This window comes from Cheilinus undulatus, linkage group 5 (assembly GCF_018320785.1).
Source record: "Cheilinus undulatus linkage group 5, ASM1832078v1, whole genome shotgun sequence".
Taxonomy (NCBI): domain Eukaryota; kingdom Metazoa; phylum Chordata; class Actinopteri; order Labriformes; family Labridae; genus Cheilinus; species Cheilinus undulatus.
This window is the reverse complement of record NC_054869.1, coordinates 47,162,961-47,177,152: the sequence shown is the minus strand read 5'-3', so window position 1 is coordinate 47,177,152 and position 14,192 is coordinate 47,162,961. Positions and strand designations below refer to the sequence as shown.

The 14,192-nt window shown below is 38.4% G+C and overlaps 1 protein-coding gene across 1 annotated transcript in view; it reads left to right on the top strand.

Annotated features, from left to right (window-relative positions):
- The first annotated feature begins 784 nt into the window (after window positions 1–784).
- The window catches only part of gcn1 (GCN1 activator of EIF2AK4), a 32,607-nt gene continuing 19,199 nt past the window's right edge, over window positions 785–14,192 (top strand). The window contains exons 1-24 of the mRNA XM_041787095.1: window positions 785–831; window positions 3,022–3,124; window positions 3,209–3,272; window positions 3,507–3,638; window positions 4,127–4,235; window positions 5,504–5,602; window positions 6,221–6,355; window positions 6,518–6,695; window positions 6,777–6,851; window positions 6,970–7,098; window positions 9,047–9,097; window positions 9,174–9,272; window positions 9,464–9,637; window positions 9,811–9,963; window positions 10,736–10,828; window positions 10,929–11,004; window positions 12,074–12,233; window positions 12,478–12,667; window positions 12,787–12,911; window positions 12,999–13,177; window positions 13,295–13,388; window positions 13,466–13,579; window positions 13,677–13,875; window positions 13,957–14,109. Of these exons, the coding sequence (XP_041643029.1) occupies window positions 814–831; window positions 3,022–3,124; window positions 3,209–3,272; window positions 3,507–3,638; window positions 4,127–4,235; window positions 5,504–5,602; window positions 6,221–6,355; window positions 6,518–6,695; window positions 6,777–6,851; window positions 6,970–7,098; window positions 9,047–9,097; window positions 9,174–9,272; window positions 9,464–9,637; window positions 9,811–9,963; window positions 10,736–10,828; window positions 10,929–11,004; window positions 12,074–12,233; window positions 12,478–12,667; window positions 12,787–12,911; window positions 12,999–13,177; window positions 13,295–13,388; window positions 13,466–13,579; window positions 13,677–13,875; window positions 13,957–14,109 (2,902 nt within the window). The 5' untranslated portion in view covers window positions 785–813. The remainder of the gene's footprint in view (window positions 832–3,021; window positions 3,125–3,208; window positions 3,273–3,506; window positions 3,639–4,126; window positions 4,236–5,503; window positions 5,603–6,220; window positions 6,356–6,517; window positions 6,696–6,776; window positions 6,852–6,969; window positions 7,099–9,046; window positions 9,098–9,173; window positions 9,273–9,463; window positions 9,638–9,810; window positions 9,964–10,735; window positions 10,829–10,928; window positions 11,005–12,073; window positions 12,234–12,477; window positions 12,668–12,786; window positions 12,912–12,998; window positions 13,178–13,294; window positions 13,389–13,465; window positions 13,580–13,676; window positions 13,876–13,956; window positions 14,110–14,192) is intronic.

Sequence of the window (14,192 nt, the reverse complement as noted above, 5' to 3'; positions counted from 1 at the left end):
TAATACTCTCATTTATTGAAAGCTTGGTACACAATGAACATATCACTTCAAGACTCTGCATATAAACATTTAAGAAATCAAACAGAGTATAATTCCAATGAAAGTGTAAGTATCACCTAAAATTAAATATTTTCAATTTTACTTTTGAACCTGCAGTTACTGGTATTATCTGCCTTTTCCCAAAGTATTAATTTGAATAATGTGTTGTTTGAACTCAGTGAATTTGTTAAAGTTTTTAAAATTTAAATATACACTCATGGAAGAGGAATATTCTACTCCATCAAAAATGTAATACCGTTTAAATTTAGCGTATTAAACAATACTTAGATATTATCTCAAGAAAAACCTGAACTGTTTTTTTTTTTTAACAGGGTACTTTGTATTGTGAGGTGGGTGCCCCAAACTCAAACTTCTAAATATCATCTGGTGAGAATATTATTGTCCCAACTTTTGCTTTTTTTCTGTGGCATTTTTAAAAAATGTACTTCTCCTCTGTGTTTCAAAAGGAAGAAAGAAAAAAACACATTTATTTTATGGATTTTTAAACCATAACATTGCTGTCACAACTGAAACAATGCTGCTGCCACCATAACGTCTTTTTTTTTAATGATTAAATATTGTGCCATTAATTATGATGTTTTGATGTTGTGTTGTTAAATGTGGATTAAAGTAATGAATCCTTAACTCTGAAATCAGTTCAGATAATTCCATGCCTTATCTGATTATCAGATTTTAAAGGTAAAATATCATTAACGTAGTACTAATGACCCGGAAGTGACATTAATAAGTCCTTCCTGCGCAGAGACCGGCAAGATGGCAGCGGACACGCAGGTTTGTGTGGCTGTTTTTTAAAAGTATATTATCCACTTACCGGAAGGACCACAACTGAGAAACAAAAAGAATTCGTGTTATATCGAGTATCACGTCACAGACATGTGGATGGGTTTCAGCATTTAACGAGAAACTGGTGCTAAACTAAAAAGCGGCTACCGAGCAGGCTGTTGGCTAAGTGCTACGTAGCCCTACATTAAAATGAACTAGAGCTGCATCTGACGTTAGCATCCGTGTGCTTTAAAAATAGTTTATGGCCGCTATGGAAGGCTCGATTTAGTTTAATCTGAATAGGTTCTCATTGTTAACCCGCTCACACGGGGTTTACAATGACTATTACTTACTGACGTGGGTTTGAACCCGTTCAAGTTCAACAGATAATCATTGTACAGTATGTGACGATAAGAAAATCACACCCACAGTGAGCAATAGCATGACAACAAAACGAAGTGTTAAGCGAAGTTACAACTTTGTTGTCTATAAATCGTATCATCATGTCTCTTTTCATTTGAAATTGACATTTTTAAGGGCCTTGTCAGCAGGGTTAGGTCCCGTTTTATCATGTTAAAATTCACAATAATGATAGTGTATTAATACATGTAGAACCATCAAAAACAAGTGTGCTGTAACAGACAACAGAGGCATAGACTCCGGGAACAACTGATCAGCAATTAAACCAAATAGAGGAAATCTGGGAATTCAAACAAGTGGGAAAGAAACAGAACATGAACCTAAACATCAACAAAAAGTAACGCAACTCAAAGAAATGAAAATGACACAAGAAGCAGATCATGAATGACAGTTAACTTAGTGAATTGTTTTTGAAAATCTAAAATATAAGAGAGGCAGTGAAAGATGATATGAGTCCAATGATGATAAATGATATCATAAGATATGGGGGAGAGGGAATTGAATATATATATTCAAACAAGGACGTGTCTTAGTCTTGACTTTGGAAAGACCAGGAAGCCCCCACTCAAGGATCTCAGGCTGCGTGTTGGCTCATACAGGGTCAGCGTTTCAAAAATGTAACTTGGGGCTAGACCCATACAAGCTTTCAAAGTGATCATTAAAATCAATTCTGAAAGTGACAGGGAGCCAGTGGAGGGAAGCGAGGATGTGGTGATGTGCTGTCGTCTGTTAAAACCAGTTAAAAGGCCAGCTGCTGCGTTCTGGAGCAGCTGAAGGCAGGAGAGTGGTTTGTTTGTGATACCAGAAAGAAGGGAGTTGCAGTAGTGCAAGCGAGAGAGGATTTGCGAGGGAAGGTGGCGGTATGGATTTGATTTTGGATATGAATCTGATTTGTATGAAGCCTGACTGGATGGCTTCCTTTATCCATGGTTTAAATGTGAGGTCTTATTCAAAAGTAACTCCCAAATTTCTTGCAGTTGGTGTGATATTAGAAGAGAACGGACAGAGAACTTTTAACACAGATGATGTTTGGATTTGGATATTTGAAGAGTTTGATTTCTCAGTAAACATTTTATAGAAGAGCAGCTAGGCTATTAGGATCACCAGGTTTCAACATGAGGTATATCTATGTGTCATCAGCATTAAAGTGAAAAGAGATAGGATGTTGAATGCTAAAACCAAAAGGGAGTATATAAATAGAAAACAAAAGTGGACCTGAAATTAAACCTTGCAATGCACTACAGGTAATACGAGAGAAGGAAGATGTGTGGTTACCTATGGTGACCGCAAAGGCTCTGTCTAAAAGAGAGCAGTAAAACCTAAGTGAAGAGCCCTAAACACCAACCCAGGCTCGATGCGTTCTGTTTAAATGGCATGATCAGCAGTCTCAAATGCCATACTTAGGCTAAATCTAAAAGAATTGAAATTTTGCTCTCTCCTCTGTCAGCATTTAAAAGGTCATTTTTCACATTGAAGAGGGCTACTTCTGTGCTGCGTTGTGCTCTAAAACTGATGAAGTCTCTTTAATCAGATGTGCTTTCAAATCCCATTGATGAGCCAACAAACATAATAAAAACTCAAAATAAAGATAAGAGAATCACTCAAAGAATTACTACTTCTGCTTATAATGATGTGAGCTGTTCTTCAAATTAAGTTTGAATTGCCCTTTGCTTACCTGTCTATACACCTGTAGTATCTCACTGTAAACAAGTTTACAAAATCTCTTGCTGTTTACTTTACCTGAGACCAGTTGTCTTACTAACTGTCCCATTAATTCAGGTTTCAGATACGCTGAAGAAATTTGCAGCAAACGTGACTACGGCGAGTGTGAATGAGCGCAAGGAGATATTCAGAGAGCTGAAACAGTGTATAAAGGGCAAAGGTGAGTTTGGTTTTATTATTTCTCCTCTGTTTTTAGAAGGTTTTTTTTAACACTAAAGCTTCTTCACAAAAATGTGTCTCTCAGAGTTACCAGAGCCTGCCATCAAAGGACTATGCAAGCTCTTCTGTCTCACTGCTCACAGATATCGGTGGGTACCTGTGATAACTTTAGCCTTACACTGTTCTTTTTTAAGTGAAAACAAAAAAGTATAAATCAGCTGTGTGGTTTAATAAGGTTGTTTATTGTGATACATGAACTGTGCTGCGTTCAACATACAGGCTTTACGTAGATCAGCTAACCTTCACTGCTGTAGATAAGGCTGACTAAGTCTAAGGATGCCATGTATTTTTTTTTTTCTTACCTTGTTGTGTGTTTATCTCAGGGATGCTGCATCACGCAGAGAGCTCCTCTCTGTCATTGCCCAGCTGGCGGAGAGTCAGCCCAACATCCTGGTCACCAGCCTCCTTCACTGCCTGCTGAACAGTGGAGTCATCACCAAGAGCAGTGAGCCCAGGTACTGCTTTAACTTTATTTGGTAACCTTTATCCACAAAGTTTGCTGCACTGTTTTACTAAATTCTACATTTACAGAGGAGAGCTTGTGCTTTACTGTGCCACTTTCAGTAGTATACATTACATTTCTTCTAGTTGTTCAACAGCAAGTAAAGAAATGAATAATGATAAAAAAAAAATTTTTTAATGAATAAAAATTTTATGTAAACGTGATTTTAATCATGTGAAGAGTTAGCTTGGAAAAAAAGTGAGCTGTATTTGCCATAACAAGGTTTTTGCTGTATTTACTGAATAAGTAATATAATTAAAAATAAATGCAATATATGCATTATTTATGTTAGGATAAAGATTAAATAAATCAAGAAGCACATAACCAACTGCTTGGATAAAAATGAATAGCTATTTGTGAAAAGATCTTTGATTGCATATTATCCTTGTTTTCCTTGCTGCCTTTTAACTTCCCTTCTGCTTGCTTCTATAACATATTTAGTAAAAGTTCGGGCTCTGCTGCCTTCATCTGCCTGTCCTGGACCTGCCTTGTGGTTCGCAGTGTCTTCTCTGCCCAAGAGAAAAGAGAAGGACCCATCTGGAAGAAAATGGTCAGTGAAAGACTAAATAAAACATCAGAATAAATGATATGCTTGAATGTGATGGTAATTCTAAAATCCAAGTTCATACTTTGCCCTATTCACACGGGACCAGTATTACCTGTGGACCTCTGATAATTTAAGCGAAGTCTGTAATGTACTGAAACATAGAGGCATTTCTGAATTAAAACAAAATGCTGCTACATGGCTGGAGCAATAAAAATGCACTGTAAATATTTATTTCTAAAATTCATTTAAAAAATAGGGCTGTCAAGATTAATTGAGTTAATCACAATTAAAGTACACAATTATTGCACTGGTATTTTTTAATCACGATTAATCTCATGCTTTATTGTCCCTTTCAACATACTTTGGTTAATCCACATCAGTGCCTCCCTGCAGCCACAGTGTTGAAAAATAAATCCAATAAAAAATGTGCAATTAATTGTGATTAACTACAGAAATTTTGAGGTTGATTAATTGAAAATTTGTATCTTTTGACAGCCCTAAAAAAAAGCAATGTTGTGCTCATTGTGATCTGCAGGTCACATTTCCTTCATGTGTTGTATACAGACCGTTAACCAGAGTCTCCACTGGTCAACATAGACCTGTAGCAAGCTGTCGATGACTAAAAAACTAGTGAAATGTCTCTTCTAACTCTCCCAGTACACATCAAGGTTGGGTGAGTCACTCGTGCATATTTGCAGCTAATCAGACAGTGGAAGAGAGGGAGAGTCGAGCATCCCTCCCGTTAATGTATGCGAAAGGGAGATGTCTTATATAAATATGAACCTTTCCTGTTACTTTTAACAGTTTTTATGAAGTTGATGTTGTTGATATTATTCTGCACTTTATAAATTTGGGATCATTATGCATCCATTTTATGTTCCGTATGGACCATAAAAAACATAGTTACCACCCAAAATTACAGAGGTGCTGATTCACTTGGGATTAGTATTACCTGTGGATCTCTGTGTACTGAAATATGGTCGGTAAGTTGCCCTGGAATTTTTACTTCACAAACTACAGACCTAGTTGATTCACACAGGATCAAAAACATCCTGCCCAATCATTACATATTATCACAGGTCCACAACAGTGCTAGTCCTGTCTGAATAGTAATTTATTGACTCAGTTCTTACTTCTTGGTTTGCTGCTAAATGGCAAAATGAGTAAAGATTCAGTCCCAAAGAATTGAACCAAATTATACACCAGAGTATAATTATGTTTTTTGTTTGACATCTCTTTAACCTTTTGGTCTGTTGTCCTCACTATTGTAGGTAGAGGTTCAGAGCCTTCTTGTGGCTGAAGTAGTGGGGGGAGCCAAGACCACTGCTCAGAAATCAATCCTCAAGAATTTCAGTCACCTTTGGGAGGAAGTAAGTGCAAACATTTTACAGAAAGCATTGTTTGTAAAAGACACATGTTGATCTTGTTAAACTGTTTAATCTGCAATGATGACAGCACTGGGTGTCTTTTCTTACATCCGCCACTCCCCCTCTTTATTATTACTAGTCGTACCAATAATGTATCTTCAATGCGTAGGCCAGCAGTGGCGGTTTTCTCACCCTTTGCTCCAGATATTATCACCTCCCATTTAAAACTGATTTTCCAGGCAGCTTTGCCGTTTTCTTGATGTAACTTTTAGGGCACTCATTAAACAACAGAAAAAGTTAAAGTATATGTCCAAAAAATTCTAATCTCTCAAATGGATTGTTGAAAGTGTTATTGCTGGTCTATCTCTGTATTGTTTGAATATTTTGTATGTGATGAACAAATATAGGGCACTCTTTAAGAGGAATAGCTTTTTATACTCCAAAACTGGCCTATTTTTAACTCCAAAAACATTTTTTTTTCACATAAATAAACCCAGTTAAATAGTAGTAGTGGTAATAAGAATCTTGGTCTATTAAAGGCCAGTTTGTATTACTTGTTATAACAGCTGTATAAAGCACATGAATGCTGGATGGAGCTGACATTTTGTTTTCTTTCAACAGAACTCTGGACTGGTTGATGAATATGTCAGCACTCTGTTGAGTTTGGACCAGAACCCTACTACTCTGGTCATGCTGGGGCTGTGCTTGGACTTCTGCACTGCTCAGAAAGACAAAGCTACGATAGAAAAACACAAGGTGATTTTAAATGTATTTGTAGTTACTCTATTCTGTCTGAAATTGTTTGTAATTACAGCTTTACATGGATAAGCCTGAAAGGTCAAAAGTTGTCAAAGGTTTTTAATGACTACTTGGAATCTCGGGTACAGGTAGAGTTATATTTTGTCTGTTGTATTTCAGAGTGCGCTTTTGGACCTGTACACAAAGTCGGTGCTCATGAGCAAGACGAAACCACGACAACATATTCTGGAAAAAAGCAGCGCTTTGCTGCGTCATGTGTCCCACTCTGAGTTCAAGGAGCTAATTCTCCCAACCCTGCAGAAGACGATGCTCCGCAGTCCAGAGAACGCCATGCAAAGTGAGAGGCGTTTAGAGTCAGATAAAGATTTTTAAATGTAGTTATCATACACTCAGTTAAACTTTGTCTGCTTTTTTCCAGCCATTTCCCGCCTTCTGTCTGCTGTAACTCTGGATCTCAGTCAGTATGCCATGGATATTGGGAAAGCCATTGCAAGTAAGGCGTTAATGGATGCTTACTTAATTCTGTTATGGAAGCATTTTTCTGTTGTTAGGAATAACAGACAGACTGAATAGTTATGTGTACTTAATAACTGCTATGGTATGTATTTCAGGCCAGCTGAAAGCAAATAATTCCCAGCTGATGGAGGAGGCAGTCCAGGCTATGCAAAACCTGGCCCAGCAGTGCAGTGACCCTTCCTCCATTCAGGACATCGTCACACACCTCTTCAAGATTCTTGGAGGTGAATCAAACTTTTATTTTTTTTAATGTTTTTTAAAGCTTTTTTGCCTTCATACAGATAAGACTGTGCAGAGTCAGAAACTAGGATGAGAGAGAGCATAGGGAATGACATGCAGGCCACAGATTGGATTTAAACCCAGGACCGCCTGCTTTAAGGACAACCATCTCTGTACTTGGGGCGCACTAACGAACCCACTCGTACTGAAGATTATAAGAAAATTAAAACTAGTGCAAATCAAAGTTATTACATTTAAGGTGGGCTTACTCGAACTACAGACACCTGTACCTCCACACCTAGTTGCACCAGGTGTGTGACACCAGTTCAAACTTAGCCTAGTTTGAACAGAAGTCCGAATTTAAGGAGTTACACTAGCTTAGAGTTCCAACTATGCTATACTTACTTCCCAGTAGGTGTCAAGTCCTCTGTAAAATGTGGTTTGTGTGGTGTATCTTTGTAAGAAATGGGATCATTTGGATGATGAGGAGGAGGGGCAAAGTGTTTTACCAGCTGTTTGGAGTCCCCAGTGAGAGTTTATATTCATTTCAAATGTGTGATGACTTCCCTCAGACTCAGGCTATATTTTTCCAGAGCTGATAGTAGCCATAAAACGTTACAATGCTGTTAAATTACATCCTGTTATTGACAGTTTCACCATTCAGTGTCACTGTTGATATTTTAAACTAGTAGTAGGCTCCGTGTGTCACCTAATCATAGGGATTTTGTCATTTTTACATACAGTCTATAAAAGGTATTCATCCCCATGCATGTTTCAACCTTTCATTGACTTTATAAACCAATACTTTTTTGACCAAAAAACTTAAATGTCAGGGTGCAAACAGATTTCTACAAAGTAACGTCAATTGAATAAAAATATGTAAGGTAGATTACGTGACTGCATTAATACTCACCCATTTCAAGTCAGTATTCAGTATATGCACCTTTGGCTCCAATCGCAGCACTGAGTCTATGTGGATAGATCTCAATCAGGTTTGCATATCTGGACACTGCAAATGGACTCCATTCTTCTTCGCAAAACTGTTAAAGCTCTGTCAGGTTCCACAGGGATCAAGCGTGAACAGTCTTTCCCAAGTCCAGCCACAAATTCTCTATTGGATTGAGGTCTGGGCTTTGACTCAGCTACTCCAGAATATACACCTTGCCTTTAAACCATTTCTGTGTAGCTTTCTTTGTATACTTGGGTCATTGTCTTGCTGAATATTAAACATTCTCTCAACCTGTAGTTCTCCTGCAGACTGAATGAGAATATCCTATTTTCCTATTTTTGCCACATTTATTTCACACTCTACTTTTTCTAGCCTTCCAAGTGGGGCTGCTGAGAAGCATCCCCACAGCATGACACTGCCACCATCGTAAAAATACATTTTTACTTTAACACTAAAGAGGTTTTTTGTATATTTTTGTTAAAAAAGCCAAATTATATTGGCCATGGTTATATTATAATATCAGTGTAAGGGTAAACATCCAAGGGGGTGAGAACTTTTTATAGGCACTGTGCGTGCCACTGTTTGTGGATTAACAGCAAGTCACAGTAAGGATTTTTATCTGGAAGCCTCTTTTCAGACAGATAGGAGAGGAACTACCTGCAATGTGCTTCAAACTCACTTATCAACCAAGATTTGTGGAGTAGCATGAGGTTTTATGATCAATCAGAGTTCCTTATCACATCTTGTTGCCTATCTCTGTAATCTCTCACTTCTTTATGCTGCTGAATAGCTGTTGCCTTGACTCAAGTCTCTGTCTGCATCTCCTTTTTATTATTTGGACTCCATGTTTATAGAACAAGGATCCTTCTGGATATGAATAGATGTGTTAAAGTTGTCTACTAGTGATAGATTCATATCGCACACATCTTTAATATTGATCTAATCCTAGGTAATAGCTGCCTCGATTATTCTTGCTTACCTAAACCATGATTTTTGTCTTTCAGGGTCAGAGGGAAAGCTCACAGTTGTTGCCCAAAAGATGAGTGTGTTGTCAGGTAAGATTCTTTTCAAATACATTATTATTAAGATGAAACGGAAAATACATTTTTTATTTTACTTTTCTTGTTTTAGGGATTGCAAGCTGCAGCCACCATGCGGTGTCAGGAACCTCCAGCCAAACTCTCAGCTCTGCAGTCACTGTCATGTTCATCCCTTATTTACAACAAGAAGGTATCAGTGTTTGTCTTTTCTTCGCCTTCTCCCGATCCAAAGAATTTACCAAACTTATTTTAGGCATGTTGTTTTCATACATAACAAAATAAGGACATGGTCTAAGTTTCCCCCTTCAGAATGGATTTTTTCCCAGAAAACTATAGTCCAAAGTTCGTGCCTGTTGATGAATTTCCTATTTTGTTCTGCAGTTCATGAGGGCACCTTGGTTCACGCTGTGTCCGTGCTAGCTCAGTGGAGCAGTCGTCTAACAGTGGAAGTCCCAGCTGCTCTGATAGATTGGTTTAAGAAAGCGTTCACCCTGAAGACATCCACCTCTCTCGTTCGAAGCGCCTATCTTCAGGCAATGCTGGGGGCTTTCAGAGGTCAGTCACTGCAGCAGTGTTATTTTCTTTATGGGAAATGCATATCCTTTAGTTGATTTGGTGTTAAGTGGACAGCACGTATGAAGTTATTTCTGCTCTTATTACCAGAGTGCCTTAGACTAAATATCAGCATTTACAATCTCATGTCCTATTACTGTTTCCCTTGTTCTCAGGTGACACTCTGGCTCAAGCCTCAGACTTCATGCCACTGCTCTTCCAAACAGTGGAGAAAGCGGTGGCACAAAACTCCCAGCATGCTCTACTTGCAGAGGGTGTGTCTGCTTCTGTGCTTTTGAGTCGGCTGGCACTGCTGGAGGCTCAGACAGGTGAGTTTGGCGTCGATGTGCATCCTTGTCCTCACTTATGGAGCCTACTGAAAAACTCTTAACCCTCTAGTATCATTTGTTCTTCCCTAATCAGCCACTCATGTACAAAAATTTCTACTCTAAAAATTATGTAAAATGTTTTTTTCCATTTTTTTGATTACCAAATATTTGATTAATTTAGGGAATTTAACCTTTTAAATGCCAGTTTGACTAAAATTGGTTGTTTTGTCTGGCTGGGTTTTGTTTTTCTTTTTGAGGATAGTCTTGGAAATGTCAAAGATTAGCAACAGAATTGATTTTGGTGCACCGTGTTTTTTTGTAATGCCTGATTTAAAACTTTACTCCCTAATAGGCCATTCATAGACAAAAACTTCCCCTTACTAAAGCTGCTATAGAAATATAACAGTTGAATATTTTCTACCTTGTCTGACTTATATCTTTTAATCAACGTCAGTTCTGATCAAAACTTTCAACTACCAGTCAAAGAATTAATCAAAACAATTTCAAAACAATTTCTTTTTTGTTTTTTTACCGTGGACATTTTTGTCCATGAATGGCTTTAAGGTTAGTAAATTTCTAAACTGTAGGTCCTTTAAAAAGAAGAAGCTGACATATTAAAAATTCCTCAAGGAAACAACTTTCTTATAAAATAATCATGCAATTTTCAGCAGCACAGACTAAGTTATTGCAAAATTGAACTGAAAAATTCATGAAAATGTCCAGAGGGTTTATATAAAAGCATTGGAAGTGTCAATGACTGTTTTCTCTGCAGAGGCAAAGTTTTCTGGCTTTTGGAATCTTATCTTGGATGAGAAAAGGCCACTTTTCACAACAGAGAAGTTTCTTTCCCAGGCCAATGAGGAAAGTAAGTTTATATATCTTTATGACCAAAATCTTCTGAGAGTTTTACTGTTTCAAAGTATTGTATAATCCCTTGTTTTTTTGTCTTTTTGTCCTGTCTTCAGCTCTGCTCACAGTACTGCTGCTATGTGAAAGGCTCTTCCTTGACCACGCTCACAGGCTCAACAACAGCAAATCCCAGTAAGTCAGTGATTTTTTACATGCATAAAACTTTAGTCCTACAAACATGTCAGACATAAGGGCATTCTTTATGTATTTGCCTTTATACTTTGTATATTTCTACATGTATGATGTATGAGACACACTTGTAATACCATTTTTTCATCTAAAAAAAGTCTACTTCCTATGTATCAACCAATATAAAATGCTGAGACACGCTGCCATGACCACAAAAGCTGCCACCAACATCACACAGTGCACAAAACATGACACTGTTGAGGTTTCGCCCCTTTTATTGTGCATTGTAAGCATGTGCTTCACGCCTCATGAAGTGCTGGAATGCACAGTGATGCAGATCAGGCCTGCAAGGATGGCGCCTTTTAACATCTTATCTCCCTAACTAATCCTTAATCCTGCAAATAAAGAAATTGGGCATATTGTTGAGTAACTTAACCTTTTGAAGTCTTGAATTCATTGAAAACACTCCTCAGTTAAAGACACCAGCAGAGGTGGTAGAGCAACTCGTGGCAAGGCAGGTTATTTGTATAGCACATTTCAGCAACAATGCAATTCAAAGTGCTTCACACAGGACATTTAAATACAATGTCAAAGGAAAAAAGAAACACAATGGAAACATTTTAAAAGAAAAAAATGAAAAGTGATGAAAACAGCAAATAAAACCCACAAAAGATAAAAGTAAAAGTTACGTGAGCTATAAGTCTCTGTTTCACATTAATCACTGCAGGCTGAGAGCTATTATTGCTAGCAGGAATGTAAACTCTTAAAGAGACAAAATTTTTGGACTTTGCTTAAACTTTTCCCTTTTGGAATGGAGCCCGGATTTTACAGTACATATTATATTCATTTTTTATCCACATTGTAAATGCAAGTATTTCTCTTGAAGCCACTGTTTTACAAGGCATTAAATTTGTAAATACTTAACACCTTTATGAACTTATATCAGCATTGATTGCCCACATATTTTACATTTCTTTTCTTTATGTATTGTTTTGGTTAAAAGATTTGTAATGACACTCCTCTGTTCGTCATAATCACTGTTTAATCGTTCCTGCTTGTGATTGTTCTGTAGGATGTATCATCTTGCTATCATTGGGGTGCTGCTGTCCCGAAGCTGGCGTGTAAGGAAGCGGGCACAACAGACTGTGAAGAAGCTGCTCTCCTCTCTGGGTGGGTCAAGTCTTGCCCATGGTCTTTTGGGAGAACTGCGTGCGGTCATCAACAAACACAAGGTGGGTCCTACTATAACCCTAGACATTAAAATCTTTTTAGTTAACTTACTCCCTGTCCTTCACCTTTTCTGTATACGGAGGAAAAGTCAGTAATCCAGTTAAATATCATAACTTTGCTTTAACTACAGCTCAGCTTAACTTTCTATGTGAATTTATTCATTAACCAGTCACCTCCTTTATCTGGAAGATTAAAATGGGATTAGGTTTTATCCCGGCCTCACTGTGTTTGCTGAAAAAATTTCAGATTTTGCCCCAAGACGTCCTGGTCTCTGAGTCGGGAGAGCTAACTGAGCTGGGTCGCAACTATGTTCCACCTCGTATCCTGCTGGATGCTCTGTGTGTTGTTTGCTCCTCTGCTAGCCAATGGGGTGATCCTGCCGAAGCAGAGAACTTAGCCATGGAGACTCTAATAGTCACTCATCATCCATCTATTGGTACGTCTGCAGCCCAGTCTAACATATGTTGTTATTTTGTCACCTAATGACTCTGGGGTCTGCGGGCACTCTGTAATGGTGCCTCTGAAATGGATTCTTATATGAAATCTTTCTTTCAGTTGAAGCTCGCCATGGTCTCTGGCCTTTTCTGCTCCTCTCCATGAACATAAAAGCAAGTGAATTTATAGAGAAGAATCTGGAGGCTATTCTGCCACATCTACTGGAGGTCAACGCTGACAACAAGGTCTGAAAGTTGCACATTTTTAAGGTGGGGGATATGAATTTATTTCATGTGCTGCAATGATATTAAATGGTCAGGCTTTCTTCCCAGGCGGTGAAAAATGCTGTGGGTGCCCTCTGCAGCCTCTCTCCCGACAAGCTTCTTCCACGTGTGATCAGTTATGTCACTGAGGGGCTTGCAAAGCCCTCTCTACTTCAGGTCACCAGGGAGGAGTATGCTATCATGCTCACTCCTGAAGGAAAACTGTATGATGACAGTATCATCCAAAGGTAAAACATAACCTTTCTTAAAGCTTTGATTCATGATATCAACAGCAATCAACAAGATTTTGTTTTCTATTTTTGGCTATGATTTTCCTCCTTTCTTCCTTCATTTGCTTGCTTTAGTGCCCAGAAGGAAAGCACCAAGAAAGGCAACATTAAGAGAGAGAACAAGGCCTACTCTTACAAAGAACAGATCATTGAACTGGAGTTACAAGAGGTAAAGTAGTCTTGTCATCATTTTGGGTTATTTTTGGTGTTACCAGAACTCACCTTGATTTCTTCCTCATATTACAGGAGATAAAAAAGAAAAAAGGAATCAAAGAAGAATTGCAACTAACCAGCAAACAGAAGGAAATGGTACAAAGCCAGCTGGAAAAGGAGGCAGCTATCCGAAAGAGACTTCAAGGGGTATGAAGCAAAGTGACCGGATTGTTTTCTTTAAAATGAGAGTCTGAAGAAAAATTCTCAATTAGCCCTCATTGTGCTGCTTTATTTTTGTCACCAGTTGGATATAGAGTTGCAGAGTTTGGTGGGTCTGCTGGAAGCTACCCTGATCGAAAAGCCACCTCAAATCACAAGGGAGCTCCCTGCTGCCCTCCAGGCCCTAATGCCTCTGCTACATTCCCCACTCGCAGCTCCACGTATCCAGCAGCTCTTCTTGGACATAGGAGTGTGCCTTATGCCAAAAAATCTTCATCACCTTGGTACACAGGTTCTTTGTTTTGTATTTTATTCATAAACATTGCCCCAGTATCTCATGTAAATGTCTCTCCTTTGCCTTGTAGCTGTACTTGTTGGGCATGTGACGTTACGACTATTAAAGCCAGAGTGTGATCTGGATGAGGCATGGGGACAGGAGGACCTTGATACAGCAGCCCATCGTACAGTATTACTGCTACACAACCACACCGTCCCACAGAGGGACACCAAGACTGGTGGTAAGCAGCCATTCACACGTCAAAGTTTGAACGTTTTTGGACAATGCAAATCAGTTTTTATAAAGTATTTTTAAATCTCTAAG